Source organism: Filicampus tigris, chromosome 11 (assembly GCF_054856515.1).
Source record: "Filicampus tigris isolate MCC_2025a chromosome 11, RoL_Ftig_1.0, whole genome shotgun sequence".
Taxonomy (NCBI): domain Eukaryota; kingdom Metazoa; phylum Chordata; class Actinopteri; order Syngnathiformes; family Syngnathidae; genus Filicampus; species Filicampus tigris.
The window spans coordinates 15,788,726-15,815,026 of NC_141227.1; the positions used below are offsets into that span (position 1 = coordinate 15,788,726).

Genomic DNA, 26,301 nt, shown 5'->3' on the forward strand with positions numbered 1-26,301 from the left:
GACACAAGGTGCAGCAATGACCCGGCAATGCAGTTAGGAAAAGCACACTTTGTATTCCGGTCACACGCGGGCATAACTCAGCCCTTCTTGCTGTGCAACACATGAAGCACAAGCGTACCGAATGATAGCAGCGCGCCATTGTTGGTTTTAACAAATAGTTCCCATTCCATAATAAGTACATCTTTGGGAAAGTTAAAGTCATTCCCTTGGAATCAAACACTTTGACGACAATAAGCTCCCAGGCGGTTGGAGTGCTGGATTTGGTGTCTCTCTGAATGCTGGAGCTCCACTTAATTTTGTGATTCTCTTCCAAGTAAAACATTTTAATGATGCATAACTGTCAAGCAAAGAGGGCCCAATTATATGCCGACAGCTACCACAGCTCCTAACTAATGAGAGGAGCAAACAACAAAGTGCAGGAAAACAATGGCAAGACTGTAATGCAATGTCAGAATAACAGTCACTTTTGATCTGCTAACAAGCGACAAATGGAAATGCTGAAGTCCACAGCTACTCATAATTAATTCATTAATTCCCGATACTCAGATCAATGCCATTCTTCACTCTTAGTATTACCATTTACAGCATGTTAAAAAATAATGGTCATCCTTCCTATTAGTTAATCGACACCACGTGCAGTAACTGCAATAATCTCAGTTCAAAGGGGCAGGTTGAACGTTATTGCTAACAAAAACAGAGGCACCTACAAAAGAACATAGACTGAATTCAAATATGAGGTTTTACCATGTTTCATGCGTAGTATTACAGAGTATATCCCATGAAGTGAAAACGGCCTTGTTAACGGCGGTAAGTGTTCTAGTAAATGCTGATGTGATTACTCCAACATGTGTGTGAATTTCTGTTCTGTGAGCTACAAAACTAATTTGCTCTGCGTAGCGTACCTCAATACATGATTTGTCCATATTTCTACATACAAGTCTATCATCTTACTTTTCCTGACTGCTCACCTGATCCGATCCCAACGTACTATTTCGATTCTGAAACGTGTGAGCATTGTGCATCTGCTAAGGTAATACCGCTGGCAGAGAGCTATGTTCTGATGCGTGAAAATCCAAAGAGTGGTGTGAAATGCAACACCATCGGAGTGCCGACGCAAATTAAAATTAACTTTGGCATCAGCATCAGGACAGGTGCAAAGTGGTAAGGCAAATTGTGAAGACCTGGGGAGCAGTATGTGGCCCGATCGTAGCCAACACGTGTGGACCTTATACTGTGAGAAAATAAAATGTTGTGTTTGCAAATCACTAACTTTCACAGCTTGAGAAATGTATCGTTATGTTACAAGCAGTGTAACCCTTTGGAGTCAAATAATATTTGTGAAAGGACAACATCAGTGGCGATTGTACCTTGAAGTATATAAATCTTCCTACTCTACCCTTATTTCGGACAGAGTACAATTCCTATTACATGCATAACCGTTAAAAGAAATCACAATCCATCACTCAAACAGAACATTACCATCCAAGCCCGACAGAGATGCCATCATATAAAGCGGCCATTAGAGTTGGAGCCCTGCAATTTGCTTCCTTTAACCCCGGTGGCCTCGATGAGACTGACGCCAAGTTATTGTTGTACCTCAGCAACAGTATCGGTGATTGATGGGCGGGATGGCGCAGCGGCCCGGTGAGGAGGGAAGCCACTCAGGTCTGACAAGATGACAGTTTCTAAAATGAGCATCTGTCAGCCAGAGATGGGTGGGGGTGATACGAGTGGGGAGGAAGCAGACAGACGGACAGGACAAGCTCTCCTCTAAAAGTTACTCCATCAGCATCATTTATTCACATCCGAGATATGTTTGCTGTGATACTGCAAGAATAAATGATATAACAAAGTCTGCTTTGTGAGATCGTACACGTCTCGTGAGATCCGAAATATGCTCACTCTTTGATCCCCAAATGTATGAAAATACTTTGTCATAATATCTACACGTACAATGGGGCGTTGGAACACAAACTGCTTGAGTAACTCACAGATTCATCTTGGTGTGGAAAGATGGTCAAAAATACATTTTAAAAAAAGAATCAACCATTTGAATAAAAGACTAAATGATGAAAAGGAGACTGCATTGCGTAATTTTTCTTGCATGGTATTTCAACTTTTTTAGGGGGGTGTTTGTGTTTTTGTTTTTATCAGTGACGATAAACCAAAGAGAAAAACGGTGATGATGCAAGAACAGAGGAATAAACATAAAACATATTGGACGAGAAAATAGCTCCTCTACCAGTAAATTTTAACAACACTTGTAACTTAGACACACCTTCTACATTAATTTACAAGGCTAAAATTCACACAAAACATTGTCCAGTTTTCTATTATCTCGTAAAATGACTGGATACCAAGTACTTGAGAAAAATCCTCAGATCCCAATGAAGTGACTTTGCGTCAACCACTCAAAGGTTCGTCTCTGTACTCGACCTATGCCTGAATAGTTGAGGTGTTCTGCCCCGGGGACAAGATCGAGATCTTGTGTCAGCAACTTTGTCAAGGCAGCTGGCTGGAAGTTCACCTTCGGCATTGCGATAACTCCACACAGGAAGGTTTGTGTGTACGGAGAAATCCAAGCTAGAAAATCCACCTGGCACATTTTCTGTAGAACAATCTGCTTATCGGTGTTGGTGGACGATTAACCGGACAACCGTTTGGAAGAGCTGCACACCCAAAGGTCAGGGTTGAGGACCACCTGCCGTTTGTTCTGGTTCTTGATTGACACTGTCTCATATTGGTTGATATCGATATATATTGAGGGTTTTTTTTTTTAACGACCGAAAATAAGGACCTGGAGAAAAAAGGCTGAATTGAAGTTGTTTTATTTTAGCATTTAATATTCAATCTTTAATAAGAACTCAACACAATTATGAAAAAGTCAAATAAAGTGGTCAATTTAACAATTAAATAAACATGTTTTTAAATATCATGTGCTTAGTAGGGATGGGTCAACACCAAATGTTCTCCAACAGTTTTAATGTCACAAGGACATTTTGAATATCTTGCAACAAGAGACAACCTTAAAACCGTTGCAGAACGTCTGGAGAACACTGAACTTGAACAAAGCCTGATGAACCCAAACGAGAACCCAACATTTGCAACCTTCGCGAACAATCAAACTTTCGCCCCTGAGCGGGATCCCTAAGTGGGATACAGGCTTTGGGAAAGGCTACTGGAACATCTTAACCAAGTTTGGCCATCAAAAGAAATGTTTACTCAAGTTCCAGAGTTTGAATCAAGATGTTGGACGCTGACAACAGGACAGCCCCCGACTTTATCTGGCCCAACCTGCGGACCATTCCAATCGGCTCTCTGTGACCTTACCTGGTTTCCTAAAGCGACAAGTCAAAAAGCCTCATTGAATGGCTTGCTTTTGCATTTTGATGGTGGGCGGTACATATATGATAATCAGAACAACAGCTATGAATCCAAGACAGAAAAATGTGCCTGCTTGACTGTCACTGAAAAGTCCTTCAACGTTTACATACATACATAGAACCGATTAAAATGGAACCGGGACCAACTTGGGGTCAGAATCCTATGGTTGGGAAAAACAGTATTAGACACGTGAAGTAAAGGTCGGCCTCCCTCAATGGCATCCTACGATTCAAACATTTCTCTTTCCCAGGCGTCAATTGTGGACTCATGACCTTGAAGGTTTTTTCGAAGACTCCAAAATGACAAAAAGAACTGAAGCGAGGCCGCGAGAGGCGAAAGGGGATAAAAGTCGGAAATGACGGCGGGAGATGGAGGGATGGGGGAATATTGGAGAGACGCCCCCAGTGGGATGTGACGAGCATGAGGAGGTAGCAGAAAATGGCTCGTGGGAGAGACAGAATGAGAGCAGCTGAAGAGAAAGATGGGTGGAGAATATTAGAGCATGTCCTCTAAGGCACAGCGAGAGCTTAAATGCCACAGCGTGTGCACGTCCGCGCGCACGCTCTCGCTCTCTTTGCGTGTATATTTCACGGCCACGTCTTCGCCCGTGCCGTCTTCCACCTTTGTGCCGCGCGTGTGTGAGCGCTGTGTCCGTGGGACAGAAGGGAGGAGGACCCCTACCGCGATGAAACCAGCACCAAGAAGATGAGAGGATGCATGTGACCAGCCTGCAAAGAGCTGGCTGCTGCCACGACACGGAGCTGATATGATGCCATTATGCAGATGCGCTGTAGCTGCGGGCTTCTATTATTTCCAGTCAAAGTGTTCAGCCGTGACAGCCATGCCAGCTCAGTAAGATAGCGATGTATTAAAGACTTAACGCGGGGCATATTTCAAGGCAGTTCAAGGGCTAGATCCTATCAACAATACAGTAGTCGCTACTGGGACCAACATGAGCAGTAAAATTTCGTAAATATATTGTTTTGGAACTATAAAGATTTTACTTTGGACAATATTCTATCAAGTATCAACAATTTGCTCAAACTTTTGCATTTTTTTCTGTGGGCATTATAACTGTTACGTACATCCTGGCGTCGAGTCCGGGGTGGACTCCGCCTCTCACCCGATGTCAGATGAGATAAGATCTAGTTCACCTACAACCGTAAAAAGGATCAGTGTTACGGATGAGAGATGGATGGAGGAAATCTGAAAGTCTGTTTTGTAAGGGTGATCTGATCTCTTGCAAATGAGCCACTGCTCCCCCCCCCCCCCCTCTTCTCCGTCGACACCTAATGCATTTTCAAAACCTCAAGGGCAGTATAAGTTCAGTTAAATCTGACACAACTTGGCTGCCGCCTCTAATGGCTGCCTCAAAAATCCAAACAGAAAGTAAACAGCAACTGAACCTACTTCGGTATGGGGAAATATGTTTGAAATGTATAATTCTAGAAAACGCATAACAAATAGTGTAATCAACAACATACAGTACTTAAATTCATTCATTAATTTGTTGTCAGAATAAAACTGCAGCAAGCTTGGCATTTGCACAAAAAGCACCGCCTCTCCTCCCATTAGTAGTTGACTCACGCTAAGAAAAGTGCGGCGAGAGGAAGTTTGGTGTCATTGTTTAATGCTTTTTGTCTCCATCTGTTCAGATGGTCATAATGCATTCAGGTCACTCCGCAGTTGTCTAAGTGACATTACTGCCCGGCTCTCCTATTATGTTGCTTTAATCATGCCCTAAATCATGCTGCCATACTTAATGATGTCAAATTTTTATCACACCGATGCCATTTATGTTACAATGCAATTACTTTGGCTGATGCATATTGCAAAATCCGGCAGTGCATTTGTCTGCTAAAAGCGCAGCCACATTGGATTAAAAAACATCATTCCTTTCTTCGAGCATTTTACAGATCCTTTTCTATCTCCGCCCTCCCCAAGGGAGGGTACGTTTCATCTCGGAGGAGAAGCGGCGGTGACACTATCTTTATCTAATTAAATTGAGGTTTCGTTTAATTTCCTGAAGGTTAATGAGAAGTTTATCATCCGCGTCATAGCCCACTTTCGCTCGGTACCGCCATGTAGTGGCTCCTGATAAGGCGGGGCGCTCGCACCCCTAGCGGCAAGGTTAAACCCGAGACTAGGATCTGCAAGGAAGGCAAGGCCGTATTAGTAGTCTGCGCTTGTTGAACGGGTATGTGTACAGCCCCTCTTCTGCTGCCACATCAGATCAATCCTCATGTACAGCTGTCAAGGCAACTCGGTCAATACGGTGGGTGGATGCTTGCAACCTGACATGAATGACCCGAACTTGTTTTTGATACCACCAGCGAGAGGCACGAAGCTTCTTACTATCACCAAGCTTCCAAGCAAAAGGAGCCTAGAATTGAGCTCCTTCATGAAATATTTAAAAAAAAAAAAAAAAAAAATCTGAAAGATTTCACTGCAACTAATCAGGCCCTCCATATGCTCTCAAATGCTGGAGATATGAATGGAAGCTTAATTTGCGAACTGTCTTCTTCGCCCGTTGGGGTATATACTGTATTATTAATTGCGCTTTATTCGCACGCTTATTAATTCTGTGGATAATTAATAGTCTCACTGGCAGAACTAATTCCAACATCAATTCTATTTTAAACCCAATTTTTGGACCTTGTATGCCTTCAAAGAGAACCTATCATCAGAGGAGGTTCAGACCCATCACAGACACCCTGACCTCCATTAAGAGGACATTGAGCCCAGCTCCACTTCAGCGTCCATTAGCTCCACCTCTCACCTTTGCTTTGGTGCTGGTGTGATTGATTGTTAACCAGCGGTGATGTCAGTGATCACTGCTCAATAGCCAACAGGCTCCTCAGTGAAAAGTTCAACCGTCTTGGTGCCTGCAAGGCAATTAGTTCCTCTGAGACGAGAGGATTTTATAGGTTTAGCGTCAAGCCAGCCTGACATCAACAGGGCGTGCAATAATAAAGTCATGATGTACATGCTATACTTACAGCACAATCTAATGAGATACGATTTATCCGTTGTATCAAAAAAGTATGGCTTTACATATGTAATAATGAGCAGGTTAAATATAAACTTTATGAAATTGTACTTTGCTTCTTTTATCCCTTCATACTCTTAGTTCAAATGCCCACTAGCTTAGCTCTCATCTCCAAGGGACTGTTCTTTTAGGCTACCTTCACATGTTTGGAATTCTTATTCAACCTTGACACTAATTTTAGCCGTATAAGCTTGCACCAATCCGTCTTGAGTGACAGTAGCATAAAAAAAGGAGTCACGGCTGTACCACAGGCCTGTGCCTACACACTCGGGCGGGCAACTACAGGATGCCTCTGCAGAGCTCTTAACGCAGCGGCGGTGACGAATATGAGACCATAAACAAAGCCCGGCATGTACAATAGCATAGCAGCTTGATGGAACAGCAGGAATGTTACAGAGGAAACTCAATTTAGCTGCTGTGCGGTCATAATACAACCCTTATGAACACATGTTCTTTTGTAAATGATGACACATGCAATACAAAGAGCATTCTTAGGGTACATACCTACACCAATGTAAAAAAAAAAAAAAAAAAACACAGGAAAGGAAAAACACCAGGAAAGAGAGAGCTCCCATTAAATAGTGTGGTATTGATTTTGGGCTTGTGATGACATTGATGAGTCATGATGTGGATTTTAGACTCAGCGTTTATTTTCGCAAACAGATTTGTGTGGTCGTCCCTCTACTTGACAACTTTTTCCATGAGGAAAACCAAACAAAACATCCTAACTATAGCTGTAATTACCTCCGCCTATCATTCACACATGAACATTAAAGAGTTGACTGTAGAGCTCATTATAACTCTAACCAATTGCTAACCAATACAGCAGCACAGATGCAAGAAAACAGTTCTCAGAGTATAGAAAACAAATTCCCTGCACAGCATTGATGATTATTTCACATTTCATGGAGACAGTTTAACAACATTTACTTTTCGAGGAGACCCTAACGTGATGGTGTGTGTGGCCATGTTTATGCTCTGGAGAGCTAACGAACGTAATTGCAAACATAATTGTTCCACCCAGGCATTTCTCCATAATAGCCCTTTTTATCTTGTTTAAAATTCCAATTCCACATACAAAACAATAAATTAATTATATTGTGAAGGCCTCACCAATGATAGACACTTTCCACATGTGTATTTGACTGAATAAATCCTCAGGCCGCTTAATATTACGTTTGGTATTATTTTGCCATACACTGTTGCCTGAGACAGCTTCTTGTCTGCCACTGCCACTTGATAATATTTATGTAGAATTTTGATCCCCGTTGATAAGCGTGTGTATGATAAGGACGGCGACATCCAAAGCGAGTGGAGTGAGACCAGCTGAGTGCACAAGGCTGATTCCTGTGAATTACAGATGTGATTTTGCCACGGTGATATGACACTTGAGGGAATTCGATTCCTAAATACAATGTTCCAGCCACATGATAACAGCAAAGCAATAACGAGGTTATGCTAAAAACCTAAATGATACGATGTAGCGTTCACCCGGAGGGCTATTGTGCTTCAAATTTCAGCCTCTATTGCCTTGAAGTTTTCACATTTTTTCTACCTGGAGGGGTGTTTACCCTTTTCTTTATTTAATCAGTCAAATTGAATGACAAGGATCGCAGGGCACACAGAGACAAACAAACAACCACAATCACAATCACACCTAGGGGCAAATTTAGAGTGTCCAATCAACTTACTATGCATGTTTTTGGAATGTGGGAGGAAACCAGAGTACCCGCAGAAAACCCACGCAGGCACGGGGAGAACATGCAAACTCCACACAGGGAGGCCGGAGCCGGGATCGAACCCACGACCTCTGAACTGTGAGGTGGACGTGCTAACCAGTCGACCACCGTGCCGCCGAATGTTTCCAAAGCAGCAAAAGAAGTTAGAGAAACAAAAACTGTTGAGAATGAACAGGTGCATTTTTTGAAGCTGTATGAGGTCATTCTGTTACTAAGCCTTCATTGGAGGCATGGAAGTCGATACGGATGCAATTGAAGACCATTTTTCAGTGAGCAAAAGAGGCAACAAATCATTACTTAGCACTTTACCAGACTTCTAATGTGAAAACTCAGGAACCAAAACCTGACCTGACGATAGGTTCTATTATCAATGTTTGGTTGGCGAAAAACAGGTTCTTCCAGTCAAATTAGGTTTGCTTTATAAAAATTGATTTTTTTCTGTCAGAGCTCTTTACCTGTAAACTGAGATACATTTGCCTGTTGTACAAAGCATGTTCAGAATAATTGGTTTGGATGGGAGAAAATATAGCATGAGTCCATTCATTCAGAAGAAAATGTGAGTGGTGACTTATGTTGGACCTCATCCTTTCTGTTGTAGTGCATCTCACATTTGTCAACAGAACCCACATTCCTGAGTAGCAGCACTCAACCAATGCTTGATTGATCAATAAATCAATTCAAAGGTGAGCCGCAAAACATTTGTCAATTTCGCCTCACGCAGCTGAGCCTGTTACATCAACCCTCATCTTCCTGCCAATGATCGAATGGAAACTATGAGCAGCAGGGCCGGTGGCAGAGGTGATATGTTTTGGGGAGGCTGAGAGGCTATCCCGTCCCAGGGAACAGCGTGGCAGCAGGGGTAAACGGATGTGAAACCTGGCTAAACAGATGGTACCAATTTTGCTGACTTCACCCATGAGAACTACATAGAGCCACATGTGACGTCAGCATATATTGAACAAAATCAGAAATCCTTTTAACAAGGTGCAAAAGGGTTGTTTTTTTAGAACATGAAAAACACATTTGAGTTTTTAGGATGGATGTTCACACTTGTAATCTAGCTCTCCGGTGCAGGACAAATCAGAAAATCGCCCAATTGGCCCTCCTTCACTAAGCTTTCACAGTGACAACTTACAACATTGTAACAAAAGTTGCCTATTACAAAGCAAATAAACAAACCTGATTGGACAGCATTTCGTGTTACAAAACTTAGACATAATGCTGTCAACTGCGAGACTTAAAGGGGGAAATCAACCCAAACATTTTTCAAGAATACAGTATGTTCCCAGCAGGCCCACTAGTTGAAACACAGCATTCTCATTAATATTTGTGGAATATGAGTTAAGCAGCAAAATCCACCCCTTTTTAGCCATGTCAGGGGGCAGCCATTTTGTTACTTCTGTCGACTGAAAATGACATCACAGCTGCTCAGGGCTCAGGTAACGACCAATCACGGCTCAGCTGCTGAAAAAAGTAATCTGTGATTGGTCTTTACCTGAGCCCTGAGCAGTTGTGATGTCATTTTCAGTCGACGGAAGTGACAAAATGGCCGCCCCGAGAGATGGCTAAAAATGGGCGAATTAACTCTTATTCCACAAACGTAATATTTATCAGAATGCCTTTTTTCAACTAGTGGGCTTGCATAGAACATATTCTTGAAAAAAATATGTTTGGGTTGACTTACACGTTAAGCTTGTTGGATTTGGTTTATGAGTAGGAAATTTACTAACTGATATGAGATGGAAATGTAACTTAAATACAATTTTGCTATGGTTGTCACAAAAGATGGGCCAGCACTGATATGTGGTATCAGTATCGGGCCGATAGCCAGCCTTATTTCTAGGTATAAGGAACATTTTTAAAAAGAAAGCTTTCAAGATAGAATTAAAAAATCCTCATAAATGAGCCTTTAACCCTACCAAGCTGTCAGGTATAAACAGCCCGAGCCTACAACGCACTTTATTCCATCAATATACAGTAAAACACAGTGACAGAGTTGGTTTTGGTCGCCTCCATTGTGCGTTTTTTATGTGAATTGGGGCCATATATCCTCTCACTGTTGTAGCGCCAAAAATAACCTGTCCGCCCTGCAAAGGAGAGGTAGGGATGCAGTCAGCCCCATCACCATGCACCCAATCCCTTCACTCCCACACTGCCTCTCTCTCTCTCTTTGCGTGACTCAGACCTGCTGATGTATATAGAGGCTGAGCCAGACGGAGAAGTGGAGGCAGCAGCTGACTCGCAGCATTAAAAGCCTGCACCATGGACAAAAAATGTTGAATATTAACAAGGTGGTGCTTAATCAGTCCCCAAAGGGAATTTTTCTTAAAGGTTTACCCGCTGTGTGACAATTGGCGCTCTTACTGAGTGACAGTGCCAGACCTGGGTTGAGCTGCAAGAGATTTCTTCCTCAAAGAATTTCAAGGTCATTTTACTGTCATTCAGCAGAAGTGGATAATGAGTAACCGGGGGAAAAAAAGCATTGGCTTCCCGTTTCCTTATCAAGGATGGGAAACGGCGCTTGAGGGAATATCAGAAATGTTGTGAGTGGGTGTTCAGTGCATGAGTTGGTCAAAAACACTTGCTGCTGGTGACTGAAGCTTAAAAACAAGGACAGAAAGTGTTTTGTTGGCAGTAATATTGCCTGGAAATGAAAAATGAATCATCTCATGTAACAGATATTTTATCATTCAGCGTGTGGCATGTCATTAGAGAATAAATTATACTAATTTCAGTTTAGTTATGATGTTTTTCAACCTATATAATGAAATTGTATTAATGTACACTATCAGTCAAATGTTTTGAGACACTTCCTAGTGCGTTGAATGAGAAACGGTCAAAACCGTTAACAAGTAGTGCTTTGTGTTTGCTTGATTTTTAGTTTTTTTAAATGTACGTTGGGAATTTATTTGCTTTCGGGTGAATTTTATTTGGCATTGCAAGAAAAAACTCCCAAACCAATTTGAAGCATATACAGTACAATCACTGGCTATGTAATTATACTATTTCGATGTAACTTTTCCCGTGGTAGCAATTTGGTACAATGGGGCCTGGTGGTCACGATAATCTCCTCTAATCTATCTTTGAATTGAGCATCCTAATAAGGAGCCAAATATAGTTTGCAAATTGCTAATGAAATAGATTTTGACAAACTATCTCTTGGGTTTACAGACAATTCTCAGAAAATGATAAAGAAATATATACTGCATCAAGCACACAGAAAAATACTTATTGTATGGACTTTATACTTCCAGTTTTAATTAAATGGCTTTTCAGTAGGCAATTTTGAATAGACCTTTGTACTTTGATGACACCAAGGGCCATGTCATAACGATGATACCAAACTGAAACCGCTAAGGTAAAGAAATTGGGTTATTCCAACCGCTGTAGACAAGGTAAGGTGGCATGGCCTTCTTCAAGGCCATATCTCCAAAGACTTGTTAATTGCAGAGCTCATAGGAGGATAGTCAAACTGGTTTGCGCTGATAAAAAGGCAATTGTAAGTCAATTATATGACGGCAAGAAGTGCGTATCACAACTTCACAGGAAATGCTACAGTAAAAGGACACCACATTAGGTGGCACTACTGTCAGTTAAGAATAGCCAATGCCAGAACTAACTAAATAGGTCAAAAGAGAAATCACTGAAGACCCCTGATTACTGAGCTAACCGTCAGGTAAACAACATCAAAGTGTTGATAAATATTAACTGTGATGGCTATGTCCTTGGCACAAGGACCACAGTCTACATGATTATTATTACCAAACACAAGATGACAACAGTGTATCATCTTCTGGTTGTTATTTCCAGCAGGTTAATACTGAACACTAAAATAATCTCACAGTGGGTTTTCAAACATGAAAAGGGCCTCCAAAAATCAGGCTGTGAATACTGTATGTCCACCTCAATATGGAGCAAACATCTCTGAGAAAGACGGTTTCTAGCACCTTGTCACCAAGTCATCAAGAATACAATATTTCTGAAAGGTTAGCCATTTAATGATTTATGTCACTATTTGGGTTAAGGTCTGTCTTGACACAAAAAGAGATTGTTGGGTTGAGGAGAAGCATCGACTTAACGCCACTGGCGTATCAGCAGGGAGTTAGTGGCCTGAATGGCTTTACATTAGAGCTAATTGCCATCCTGTTGTGTTGTACAGAGACCCTTTGCCACCAGGTTGAATGTCAAAGGTTGACATATTGCTACTGCATAACCCAGGTCGAGAATTTGTTTGCATCGTAGGTCTTACAGAGGGCAATGGTAAGGTTAGAGCGAGTGTAAATTGAGCGACGTGAACCTGGTCAGGCAAACATGCAGAGACAGCACTTCCTGGTTGGCTGAACTTTTAGGATGGCATATAGTGTTGCATTTTGGCCTCATTAAAGTCTCAAAGAGAAAATGTATATTGCTGACTAAGAGCACTATCGCAACCAAAGCCATTTTCCTTCCTTAATATTTCTACAAATACCCTCTGTCCCCTTGAAAGGTTTGTGCTTTTGGAAAAATTTACAGTCTGTGCCTGGCGGCGACAGCGTTCTTGGATGCAAGCTGGATCAACGTGACACAGCAAGTTGTGATGATCCATTAGGTTTGCGTCGTGCTGGAGTCAATCAAGCGCTCATCCCCGGGGCTACTCCGAGCCATCATGACAACCACAAGCACTTGTCTCGGAGGTGACAGGAAGCTCCAAATCTGACAAAACATGAAAATACAGTACCTGCATTGTCAGGACTCAATGCGTGTGTATGTCTGAGGCCTGAAGTCGCATGTGCTTGGAAAATCTCCTTTCTGTTGACCCTTGCCTTCGCCCCGGTTTCAGTAGCATAGACAACTCACTGCAAACAAGTCTCGGAACAGCATTACCGCCATCACTTACGGAGACCAAAGCAAAACGGTCATATTTTAATTATCTAATAGCAACGGCCAACTGCCCAGGCTTTCTTGCAATTAGCTAAGTGATTCCGTAGAAGACACTTCTCAAAAACGTAGTGCAACCATAGCAGTTGCCTTGTTAGCAGTATAAAGAAAAATAAGAGGGTCAATATAGCAACACACTTTTCGGTATCATCTCCTTAAAGGTGACATATTCTTTTCTTCCACAATGAAACTGTTCCCAGGTCTCTGAATTAAACATCCAATTCATGCTTTTGTCACAGCACAACAATAGTCTCAAATTACAACCCAATCGTCCCCTTTCTACACGGTCCTTAGAGTAGCCAGCTTTGTAGGGTTGTCCTGTTTCAGGCAAATGAGCCACTGCTCACCTTCACTGCCATCTGCCAAGGTGAGCATGCCTTTGCCTTAGCCCTGATGACAGGGTGGTTCTGGGAGTACCACGGCTTAAAGTCCAGCAGTAAAGACACATATATTTTTGAACTGGAGTCAAATTCAGAGTAAGAGGATGGTCTCAAACAAGGTCAGGAAGCATTCATACAACAAGATAAAACAGAATATGTTTTTTATGTTTAAATGTAGGTGAAGTTCCTCTGTTATTTTTGGGCTGTGGTGGCTGTGCTAATGACCGCTACCATGTAATGTTATATTGTGTGTATATATCGATAACATTCTGCATCCAGCAAAATAAATATAGGCTTTTTACATTTAAATTACCAAACTGAGTCCCTGGACATGTAATTCTTCTTAAACTCTTCTTGAACACTGCAGCTCTGGTGAGATTTTGGTTTTGACATGATAGTGGTTCTATGTGGTCTGGCTATTGTCAGTAATAAAAAAAAAACGGTGACTCTTTATAAGCCAAGTTATGGGTGAAGAATTTTGTTGTGAGAGTGGTAATATTTAAATTTGTCCGACTTCTAGTATGTCCCATTATTATGGCCGACATCTTTATTAAAGACACTGCCTGACATACAGTAGGCAACTCATAGAAAATGTACTTATCATTAAACATTCGAGAGGTACTCCCGAGACATAAATATTTGAATGCACGCAATATGAAAAGTCATATTTTCACAATATGGCCCTTCTTAATATTTACACAATGTGCTGTGCCTCTTGTCTAGAAGGACCTGAAGGATTCAAGAGTGTTTGATACTTTTTGTAAAGGGCAGCTAATAAGAATCACAACTGAGCCTCTTCTCTTGACCTTGCTGCCTGAGTGAGGGTGGGACAGACGAGGTACACAGGGGAGCGCAGAAAAAGAGAAAATAAGTATTGGCCTTGGACTCGAAAGAAACGGAGGTCTAGGTGGTAAATGGAGTGGTTAATAGATGGAAGCGAGAGAGAAACGCCAAGGTGTGATGAGTCATCGTCGCAGAAAGGCTTGCAGCGTTATGAAGGGCCTCGACTGGGGGCACCAGAGAATTCATTTGTGGGTTAAACTCGAGACCTACCATTTGACAGTTGTAAAATTGACCCCTGTGTGCTGTTAATTGAAAACCAATAGAAGACGGATCAATACATGAAACAAAAGCGGACAGTCAAGGAGTGCACGGTGGGAAGGGTGAAACAAATAACCTTGATACGTGGAAAACAAACATACAATCTTTGGTTAATAATAAAGTAAAGGGGCTAACGTGACGGTGTAACGTACCTGGTACTTAATCTGTCCCGGTGGTTCTCAACCTTGTCTATTCAAGATTAGTGCAATCAGGACCCAAGCACTAAAAGCCAATTTTATTCATTAAGGACCATGGAACTTGGAAGGTACATTTTCAAGAGTGACCCAGTAATAAGTCTCAAAATCAAATGCCTGAGGGGGAAAAAAAATAATTCAAACGTGCTAGTTTGAAGCTGCCATTTTGCTTTTAGGACAGTTTCAGTCATCCTTCAAAAATAATATTTGAAGAGATTTTGACTGATTTCTACCACAAGTATTTTTTTGTCGTTTTAGTATTACGTAATGCTAAACTGTGATATAATATTTCTTCATTGTATTTGGGTGGTACATAGGACACATTTTTACCCCCCATAACATCCCCACCCCTGGTTGGAAATTCCTGCACCGGTGACCTCTAAAGTCAAACACTGAGGTTGTACAATTCGAACTATTCTCGTTAAAAATGTGCATGAAATACGACAAAAATAAATCTGTCTAAAGCGAAACGGAAACTGAACTTTTTGCAAAATGGGAAAGTTGTCTCTGTCCTCAGGACAAAATAGGTCAGCAATAACTTGATAGTAATAATAAAGAAAGAATTGAACACTGCATTGCACACTGGGAAGTAAACAGTGCTTTGTATCACCTCCAGCAAGAAGCCACAATCTCCAGCTGCACGCTTGGCACCAACTGGATTTATCGTTTTTAATTTTTACGATTAACGGCGAGTAACTTCTTGTTACACATTGGATGACAGTTAATTGGCCTTTACAGTTAATAAAGCGTTTATGATGGCAACAGCAGATTAATTTTATTTCCTATGGGAAACAATGTGAGTATATGAACCTTCCTAAGCCTTTTCCCTCCATTTCACTCCTCCACTGCCCAGTGCATGACTTTTAGATGTAGATAGATCCATCAATAAAACATTACTCCTACAGGATTAATAAAACACACACATCCATCCATACAGTATATCCACATTTCTGATGTGGTATCTTTCCAGACAACGCAAGGCTTCACACGGACAACCTGTGACCATGGCAACCATAAATCGTCAGCAACCTGTGTTTGTTAAATCACAGGTTGAAGCCAAATGACAATAATATACGGCCAGTTGATTGCCATGAAACTATTACAGCAAATGTGCACGTAACACTCATATTTTATGCGTGTTAATATAATGTCAAACAAAACCTGAAGATGTGGACAATTTTAGGATTGATTTGGCACAAATAAAACTGCAATACTAACTACAATATGTGCCCAGTATGCTCCATGTACAGTTTGACCATAGTGGGGTTCCCAAATCTATAAATACTTTGCATCAAAATGACAGGCTCAAATTGATCGGTGCAAATAAGATTATATGCAGAGAGAACCGCACCCATCAGCCCCTCACTGGGATTGAGCCATCAATATTTCATAGAGATCACTTATGAAAAAAACATGGCTGTCCTTTAAGGCAATGTTTTTGTGATTTTTCCTTCATATTTCTCAAACCGAGAAGAGACGTTGGCGTGCGCTTTCTCCCACTCAGTTACTCTGCTGCAGGGTTGCTTCCACGGGCATAAACAGCTATTCATCACCATTCAGAGGCTCCAGGTCTATGCCAATTGGATTCCTACTGATTGAGCTGATAAATGACGCCAAATGACGAACGGATAAGGCGGCTAAACAAAGCAGCAGAGAGGAAAAGAAGAGTGAACAAGGGCACACAGAATTTGAGTTGAGGAAATAAAAGCTTCTTGGCTCATGTGTTGACTTTCATTACTGTGGAACACACTGGCGAATGGCAAAAAGGAGAGGTGAAAAATGGATAGATTTGTCCGTGTCCACTGCTGTTAATTTACGGAGAAATTGGCTCGGGAGGCGGCGATCCATTGTTTATTTCACACAACAACATGACTGATGCGCTTCCAGAAAGCCTTTCTTTTTTTTTTTTTTTTTTTTTACTGGACAGCCAATGACTATGAGAATGGAGTGTGTGTCATGTTGTCAAGGATACAATTGTGTTATACTTCTATATATTGAGTCGGAGCTGATATTTTCAGGTTTTAATGAACAAATAATGTAATGTGATACATTACAATGGATAAACTACATGTAAAATCCTTCTGCTTTTATTGACATTATTGGAGAAGTACGGTACATTTGGTAACATAAATAACATATTCGGATGAATGGATATGGTTAAGAAAAAGGTAGCTACATTCAAGGAAAGGAAATTCAAAAGTTAAAATACTCTAGCAGAACTTGAGACATGGCATATTTATTTATACTTGTACTGTAAGGCATTTCGGAATACTACAATCATTTGTCAAAACAAAACAAAACAGAGCAACAGCGTAAATAGGACGATGGTCACTGTTTAGTCATCAGTTTTGTTTTCCCCCAATATTTCTGTGTGTTCCTTTAACATGAGGGAGCGAGTGGGTGGATTTCTTTTATTGTTCAACTTCCTCATGAATTCCCTCACACATACAGGGCTCCCTTTGGCTGGACAAAGCCACTGATGCAAAACCCTCATGTTTGCAATCGGGCCATATATGCAAACAAAGCGGCCTGCACGGCGCAGGATGCCGCCAGTTATTTTCATGTGGAGGGTTGAAACCGTTGTCACGACGCAGGAGCTGAGGCTGTTTTGACAGCTGTACCCATGCTGAGGAGTTTGCTGACAGCAATAAATTAGTTACACACACACTCAACGGGAAAGCGTAATCAGCGAGGCTAAACAGACACACACATAGTTGTGCGTTTACACACACCGGCAAGCAAGCAAACTAGGATACATCCACATGAAAAAACAAACAGAAAGCATACAGAAAACATACTGTACTGTAGCTAGTGATAACTAGTGTACGATAACTGTCGGTGTAATGGTGTAAAACATTGAGGTAAACACAATGCAGTAGCGTGGAGAACACAGTGAATGACAGCTGCTCTCGGACCAGGAAAGAGGTCACAATCCCAGGGAGCAGGCGAGAACACTTTCACACTCATTTTCTCCACTACGGGACGTTTGAGGACACATCGCAAACACAATAGGCCGCAACAAACATACACGCAAAGTGGCCTTGTACACTTTGCTTTGCTGCCAAGATGCACCCAATTGTGCTTCTGTTCATTTGAGGACATGACGTGAGAAAGTACATTCCGTACTTCCATGTTCATACTGAAGTAAGTTTGTTTATAAAGTGCAGGGAAGAAATATCAGATATGAAATATCAGTAAAATAACACCAATCTGCACTGAGTCTGTATCACTATAAGCTTGAGGTGTTGCCATTTCATCCAAAAGTTCTACCGACGCAGTTCTACCTCCAACTGCACTGCATTATTAGTACATATATATTAGGACCCAAGGATTGACCAATGGAATCCACACATACAGTAGAATTTGTACAAATAAAAGCCTCCTCTCATATAAATGCCGTCTTCAAATAAATTCTCAATGGCTATGTTTACATAAGAGCACTATCGCAACCACACCTTTATTCAGATTAAAAGCTTGATCAGAATAAAAATTACATATGTACACACCCTATTCGGAATATTCTGAGCTGATCAAGGCCATTCCGATCAAGATTTTATTCCGAACGAGAGGATTGGTATATCGATTGATACTCCGATCGCCGCGCATGAAAACACTTATTCTGAAATTTCGGAGCAAACCGTCTTTATCGCGCATGTATGTGGAGTGAATAAATGTGTTTTTGTTGTACCCGGAAGCTAGTAGAAGCAGAGCGAGCGAAAGAAATAGCGGCGGCAAGACTGAACTGGTACATTTGCAGCTCCACTAGGAAGTGTTAACTCCACGTGACAGCGCAAACGGGACAAATACGCAAAATAACGCTGATGTTGAAAAAAGAAATGGATTGAGCGATGTTTTTTTAACACGAGTTCTTTTACTACTATTTCCAGTATATTTGGTCAATCTGCGCATGTCAAAATAATTTGTTCCGATCGAAAGTGTGATCCATGAATACACAAGTCCTAATCGGATCAATATTTTTAGTGTCCCATTAAAACAGTGCGTCAGATCATAATTTCAATCCCAACTCTGAACGGATTAAAGATCATTTTTCCATGTAACTATAGCCACTGATACTATATCGCTGGACTGATATTTACAATTAACTGGGAAAGTATCAACTCATGCCAGCTGTTTACATTCACTACTCGAACACAAAAATTCAGGTAGGTGAACATCTGCAAGGTCAGACAATAAGGTCATATCATGTTTGACTAGCAAGAATGCACATGCTAAAAGAGAGATAGATGTGTGTGTTGTATTTCATAAAACACAGAAGATAAGTTTTGATATGCAATGTTTGGGTTGATGGGAAGGCAGAGGGATGACCATAGGCTTTGTGAACAGATGGTCCCCGGTTGCCGCCCAAGATCCCATTAAGAAAGATGGCGGGACCTGACCTATTTCTGGAAACCACCATGCCGTGCAAATCCACTGCGCAGGGAGATAGTCCAATATCTACGTTTGGAGGTTATAATCCCTGTTTTTCTTAGACATTATGGGATTACATACATTATCGGCGTAACATTAACACAGGAATCAATTAGTCAAGAGTCCAAAAAAAGAATTTCGGGCCACTTGCATTTCCAGCTGTCCGACGGGAAATTTCCTTGGACGGTGTGCCCTTGGGTGCTTAATGAGGTCTATCTGCAAAGCAATTGGAGTGATTCCCCTGTCAAGAGCTTGATGAGGCATCCAGAGGTGCCGTGCCTTTCACCTACATGCAGGCCCTTGTGAGTGAACAGCTGCTCACAGGGCTCTCAGAAACACTTCCTCCTTAGACTCCAAGTGGCACTCCATTGCTAAATTCCTTTCTGCTTTGCATAAGTCCACACAAATCACACTTATTCACCCATCGGTCCATTTCCCTCTCCATTTCGGAGGTCTCATGCGATTACTTTTATTACTCTTGATATCTGTCGCTGCTATGACCCTGAGATCAGAGTGATCTGAAAGCCACACTACAGACGCTATTAAATATTTGATGTGGTGCTATTCCAACAGAGAACTGCAGGCAAAAAACAAAGACACCCTTGGAAAGACCTAACGTTGACATCAATCTTAACCCTGAGCACATAGGGTGATGATGCCTTATTGAAATAGAATATATGGTGTGTTTTTGAGTGATAGTAGACTAATAATGAGAACTTTGACAAAGGACCAGTCTGCGGTCACAATGTATTATCAGAGCCGATGTCAGGCAATATCACACAAAGCACAAAGATGGACTTATAAATTCGAAAACATACTGTAAGTGGCCAAGTACGCCCACAGCCCTGTCTTTAATGGCGCCGCGAACAAATTCTGAACAATACATTGAGCGTTAATAGGTTTCTGCTCTACTAGCCTTCTTGCTAATCACTAGAATGAGCTGTTTCTCATGCAGCACATGTCAGATCGTAATGGTTATGCACCGTGGGTGGATATTTAATTCCACTCTCATCAGAGCGAACCATTTGGGCAAAGTCAAATCACGCATCACGGACTGGTGAAAAAGAGCTTCTAACGCCGCTCAATCAGCGCAGCGTGGTGGATTAAAATGGGAGGTTGGAGGCAAAGCCTTTGGATTTGGAGTTGTTGGTTATTCAGTCAGCGAGCCTCCGGTTGTGCTTGATCTTTCATTGGTAGGGATCTCATCAAGGCGAATAAACAAAAACGGCATAATTAGTGTGTGTGTGTGTGTCAGGGAGGTGGGGGATGCCAATGAGATTCTGTCTTGGACTTATTCCTCATACATTCTCAGTCGAGTTTCTACAAACTTTTGATGGGAAGTTCATCTTGGGAATTTGGGAATCTATTCCAAATTTGGACATTTTCCAAGAGATTTAAAGCAAAATACGAATGAAAAATGTATTGAAAAATAAACTAGTGGGTCAGGTGCCTATAACAAATGGTAGGGGTTGAATTATTAGTGGTGGCATCGACTCTACCTCACCTCAGCTTTAACGACAAAAAAATCTGAAGTCATTTAATCGCTAACATACTGTAAATGTTTCTATATTGCACTGTGACATATGATCAAAACATCACACGGCAATAGTGTAAAGCATTGTTCAGACTACAAATTTAAACGGATTAGCCTAAATGCATAGTTGTTGTAACCACAGTTATGTGTCAACATTGTCTTTCCAAAAAGTTCAAGGTCCTTGTACCAGTAATTTTGCACATTTCCACTTCAGTACTGTGCATTTCCCATTATTTCTCATTGAGAGTTTCCAAGAATTTTGAAAATGCCTAGTTTTTGGTAATCCAACACTGTCTGACAGCTTTAAAAGTCTGTGTTCCTACTGGGTATTAACGCGCATCTCCACATCGGAACTCATTCATCCTCTCTATATGCAAACAAACACAGCGGTATGTAGCAACACATTCCCTCTGCCTGGAAAAGAAACCATGAAAACACACGGGAACAGTTGCCTTTTCTTTACATTAAGCTCTGCTGCACTGTAAACAATCAGACTGTATGAGCATTGATTGCAAATCTCTTCATAAATATGTCAAACCTTGTACCATCAATTCCCCTCTTGAGGGCGGTGGGTTGTCATTTCCTGCCACCGCCGAACCTCTTTTACCAACAGAATGTTGTGAGAACGGATTGTTCGTAAAGTGTACTAAAAACAAAAGAATTGTTGACTAAAAAAACATACTTGCAAACATTTGAAACATATTTTACCGAATATATTTAAGATGTGCTCTTTATTTCAATATTTGTGTATTGTGTTACAGCTATTAACTATAAACGAGGCAGAAGAGGAGGAAAATCCCATAGACAGGTGAAATCCAACACTGCTAGTTTGTTGAAGACGTTCAAATGTTCACACATACAGTAGGCAAGCAGCCCATAAGGTGGACTTTCAGTGTGGCCCAGGTGGCCCCTAAACTCCATCAGAGTGATTAGATGTGAAAGCGCCCTCAACACATCCTGAGTGCGACCCACTTGTGACTGCATCAATCAGCTTTGAGCAACAACACCTTGGGCTTCTTCGCTTCGGCCATTTGGATGCAATGGAGTCGGCATCAAGACGCTTGAATCCCACCTGCGTGTGTGTGAGCGTTGCCCAATCTTGCTCACTTTAGGCAGACACCCCCTTAATGTCAGTTGACCGAGCCCCACTACACGGCAGTTGCTATGGTTACCGGCCAGGTTCTGTGTACATAGATTCTCGTTGTAATCTTGATCTGCAGTGAAACACTGACAGGAGTGCACGAGTCCCACAAACATCGCTAACCCACCTACACACACACACACACACACAGAGTACATACCCAAGCTATCGAGCAAGAACTGTGTAGTATGTGGACAAATCCAAGCATCCACAAATGTACATATTCCGCCCACATGAGGAGATACTCATTCACCTACACATAGTATTCACACTTTGCGCTGCATATTATTACATCATGTATGCAAACTAGGGAAAAACCACAAGGCACAATTATCGTCCCCAGTGGAAATAAGACTTGTGAGAAGGTGATGTTTCCTTGCATATTCCATAAAGCAACTGGTGTCTCATTCCTCGCCTGTGTCATCTTCTATGTCGTTGCCTCTATGTCACTCGCTCACATACATTTATGCATAGCGGCTAGATGGAGCCGGAGCTCTGAGGCGGAGTACGAGATGAAAGTGTGAGACTATGCCAGTGGATGAAAGAGAGGCTCATTTTGTAAATTGACAGCTCCCTATAGGATTGTTCATATTCCGTCATGAAAGGCCCACACCAATCTCTCCCGGTTTCCTCACTACCCTGGCCAAGTATGAAGCAACTGTCACTTTACGGCAAACTTAAAAATGGCAGTTCCTGAAAGTCCATTCAGACTTTTCTCAGTTACTACTGAGCAGAGTTGCTTAGCCAAAAATTGTACTCCAGTAAGAGTACTGTTACTTTAGAATAATGTGACTCTAGTAAAAGCCTTTCTTTTTTTTTTTTTAATTCTGCCCTGCTTCACATAAATTAGTCACTTTGAAAACACTTCTGTGTGAAGCCGGAGACATGTCATATCCTGTCATGTAATGGCCTGGCTGTTTGATTGGTGAATTGGAGTCAAACTTTACTGGTGCTTACGATGAATTGGTGAAACAGGTCATGAAACAGCGCCCAAGTCTCTCTGACAAACCAACACAAAAACAGTAGATTAATAGATAAGTGAGCCGAATGTAGCTCAGTTGAAAGGAGATAATGCTTCTTCACAAAAAATAAATCAAAAAAGTAAATCTAGTGCGTTACCACTTACCTCTGCTACTTAGAATTGGAGATTTGGGGATTTTACATTTCCTTATTCCAACTCTAAAAATAAAAAAAATTGCTCGTTGGTGTTCCCCACACTCAGAAAAAGGGTACTGTCGACGGCTACACATTTTTGTTATGTATCCTGCCTGTAGGGTTAACAATTGAACCCCATGGTACAAATAAGTACAGTTTATGGTCAGAAAAGATATATAAATGGTCCAAGGAGGCAAAGGGACCCTTTCTGTACCTTTTTATTTGCATTTAAGTGTACAGCAAGTGTGAGGCCTATGCGAATGCCTTTCGAAAGAGCCCACTGTTGTATGCAGTGCAGTTTTACAAACGGGAGGGTCCCAATATGTACCCTGTGCACAATTTTTTTTTTCTGACAGTGTATTCCCATAGTTGACGCTGTTGTCATTCTTTAGACAGCAATCTCCAGAAGTCCAGACTGAATCAACAGCATGCTTGCTGTAGGCAGTCAATGATAGCACTCTATTTTGCCTCAATTGCCACAATAATTGCCTATCACAAGCTACCATTTCATGGTATATTTTAAATTGTTAAACAAACAGACTGCTATTAGTACGCCAATGTGGCATATGCTTTCGGTCAGGCTATAATTGTGACAGTACCATAAAAGCATTTAATATAAAATCTTTTGTCCTTTTCCCACAGTGTGACACATGACTCAGGCTCATAACAATGACATTTTTAAGGCCGTCAAGGAAATATCTCATTTTACACAATGTGGATCATGCATACTCATTTGAAATTTCATCGGCTACACTTGCACTATAATGAGCTCCAGTATATGACGATGCTCGATTTTGATCGACAGCGCCAGATTAGCATTAATTAGCGCTTGAACATGGAGGTGCCCCGCATAAAATAGCTGTAATTCCTAAATGGCAAATGCATTACTTTTGTGAAACCTCTTCAATCGAGGCTGAAAGTCTACACGTCAATCACATCTTGATTGTCTCAAATCAGTTCTAATCTACCGTAATAAATTCTCAATTTACAGTGGCAGCATTTACAGTTTGGTATCTGCCGCTTGCACGTGACAAATTAGCATACTGTAAGCGTGTTCACTCATTGGTTCAGCTGGCAGAGTAAACACCACCTTGTACAACAGCATGCCACAAGTCGGCTATAATTGCTAATTGGACAGTGCCGGCCAAATCAGTGTGCCAGAATTTGACATCAAATAGTTTCCCCTGTGGAATCGAATAACGTCTCGACAGTGTGTGGTGGCGATTAATTGTACATTGTCCAAATGGTACATGACGTTAAAAAATGTGGGATGTGGATGACCAAATTGATTTTGGTCTGAATCAGGGTTTGGAAACTTTGGAGCTTTGGTGTAAGGTGTAGCATAGAACAAGAGTGAAACACTGCTAATGATAACCTTAGTTGTACATCAAAGGCAAAACTCAAAAGTATACACAGTTGATTTGCATGTTCAGAGTTACATATTCATCCAACCTCTGCACTGTAACACCAAAAAAATTATAGCAGTGGGCTAAACATTGAGCGGAGCCAATTTGGTCCGAGGCCAGCTTGACTGTGAAAACGAGTTGCTTGCCCCAGGGAGAAAGACTAAAATTCAGCACTTAGCTCAAAGTAGGCATGTCAATGCACAACATACTGCTCATGAATTTGAAACCCTAGGTTTTGTTATGTTTACATTTTTATATGGGAGAAAAAAAACCTACCAGAACTCTGCCAGTGAGAGTCTGGGCAGAGATCATGACGCCGGCCCAGTCTTTGACCGAAGTCATCCATCCCACCTCACTGGCCGGGACCTCCTCCGTCTTCTCATCAGGACCCTTTAGCGCCCTGTCAGCTGCTTGATTGTTGACGGGGTTGTTCACTTTCTGAGCCTCCTGTAACACAAAAAAATAAAGAGTCTGTTAAGCACCGACAAAGAACACAATAGAAAAAGATGCTCTCGTACAGGACAGGTGGACATAACGTCAAGGGAAACAAAACGTTGAAGAAGAATCCAAACCCCGATGTCACTTGGTCCTTTCTCTCCCAAAATATTGTATGTGTTATCTTTGTTTTTTATAATAAACCAAGGAGTAAAACAGTATTGACAACATTGGAACTTCGAAAAGGAATTTATCAGCAGCCCTTTTATCATTTACAACAGCTGTTTGTTTAATTTCATCTGGCACTTACATTAAAAGTACTCTGCTAAAAAGCTCAATAGAACATTACCTATACAGTATTTGAGCATTTATCATGAGCACTGTAATAAATATTTCAATTTCTTATAAATTTGAAAGCAATGGTCAGCCTCATGGGATTTTGTTCAGCGTCCACCGCACATGGACAGAACAATAGTCTGATTAATGATATCATCACTATACTTGTCAACTTTGTCATACGAGCTCCTCAAACAACCTCTTTACTTAGTGGGAAAGCTTCAGTAAGCATGTCCACATTCATGATTAGCTAAAAACCTCTGAGGGGGGGAGAAAAGGCCATCACGCCATAATGACATCCATCTGCTATATGCTGCACACGTGCGTGCGTGGTTTTGAATGGGTGTATATTAGATAATGACAGAATGATGTATAGTTGCGCTTTTCATTCCGCACATATGCTTCTTTAAGTTAATTGCTCCTTGGGGTGACTGTCGTGCGGGCCTTTCAATGCTAATTCGTGCGTGCGGGACAGGGGGGAAAGTACTGTCACGTTGCAACATTCCTATACCCTTTAGACTTATGCAAAATGTCACCCGTCATATCTATCAAACAAGCATCTTTGGGGAATTCTTGGAATTGCAATAATGTTCAATCTTGTAGATAGTGGCCCATTCCGATGAAGTTCATTTAACAGCAGTCTTGCACTATAGCAACTTTCCAGTGAAGAAAAATTAGGGTACATATCAGGCGGAAAACTGGATATTTTTTGAGTTACTGAACATAGTATCACTAAAGTTGTAGATCTATTTTAAACAGATTAGTTAAATTGTCGAAACAACAGACCCATGTGGACTGACTAATAGTACCGATTTGTGTTTTCACAAATTGCCTCAAATACTATGGCAACTAAACCGAGAAATTCCCATGTCTATTTTGACAACACAGTTCTGTATGGGTACGTTTACAACTACGACACTGTGTGCCAGGAAAAAGACGGGAAAAAGAGGCTCATGACTACGTGCAATGTCAACAATTGGAATTGTGGTTGCTATTGCTTTACTCATGAAGATGGACCCATATCTTGCAAAATAAATACAGTGAGGCATCTTTAGTTGAACATCGGTTACGTTGCACACTACTAACATAGTTTTACTTCTTT

The 26,301-nt window shown here is 41.3% G+C and overlaps 1 protein-coding gene across 28 annotated transcripts in view; it reads right to left on the reverse strand.

Moving 5' to 3' along the window:
* The window catches only part of kcnma1a (potassium large conductance calcium-activated channel, subfamily M, alpha member 1a), a 159,666-nt gene that overhangs the window by 88,751 nt on the left and 44,614 nt on the right, over positions 1 to 26,301 (reverse strand). For all 28 annotated transcript variants that reach the window (XM_086045479.1, XM_086045478.1, XM_086045468.1 and 25 more), the window contains exon 2: positions 24,705 to 24,875. In XM_086045479.1, coding sequence (XP_085901605.1) covers positions 24,705 to 24,875 — 171 coding nt within the window. The remainder of the gene's footprint in view (positions 1 to 24,704; positions 24,876 to 26,301) is intronic.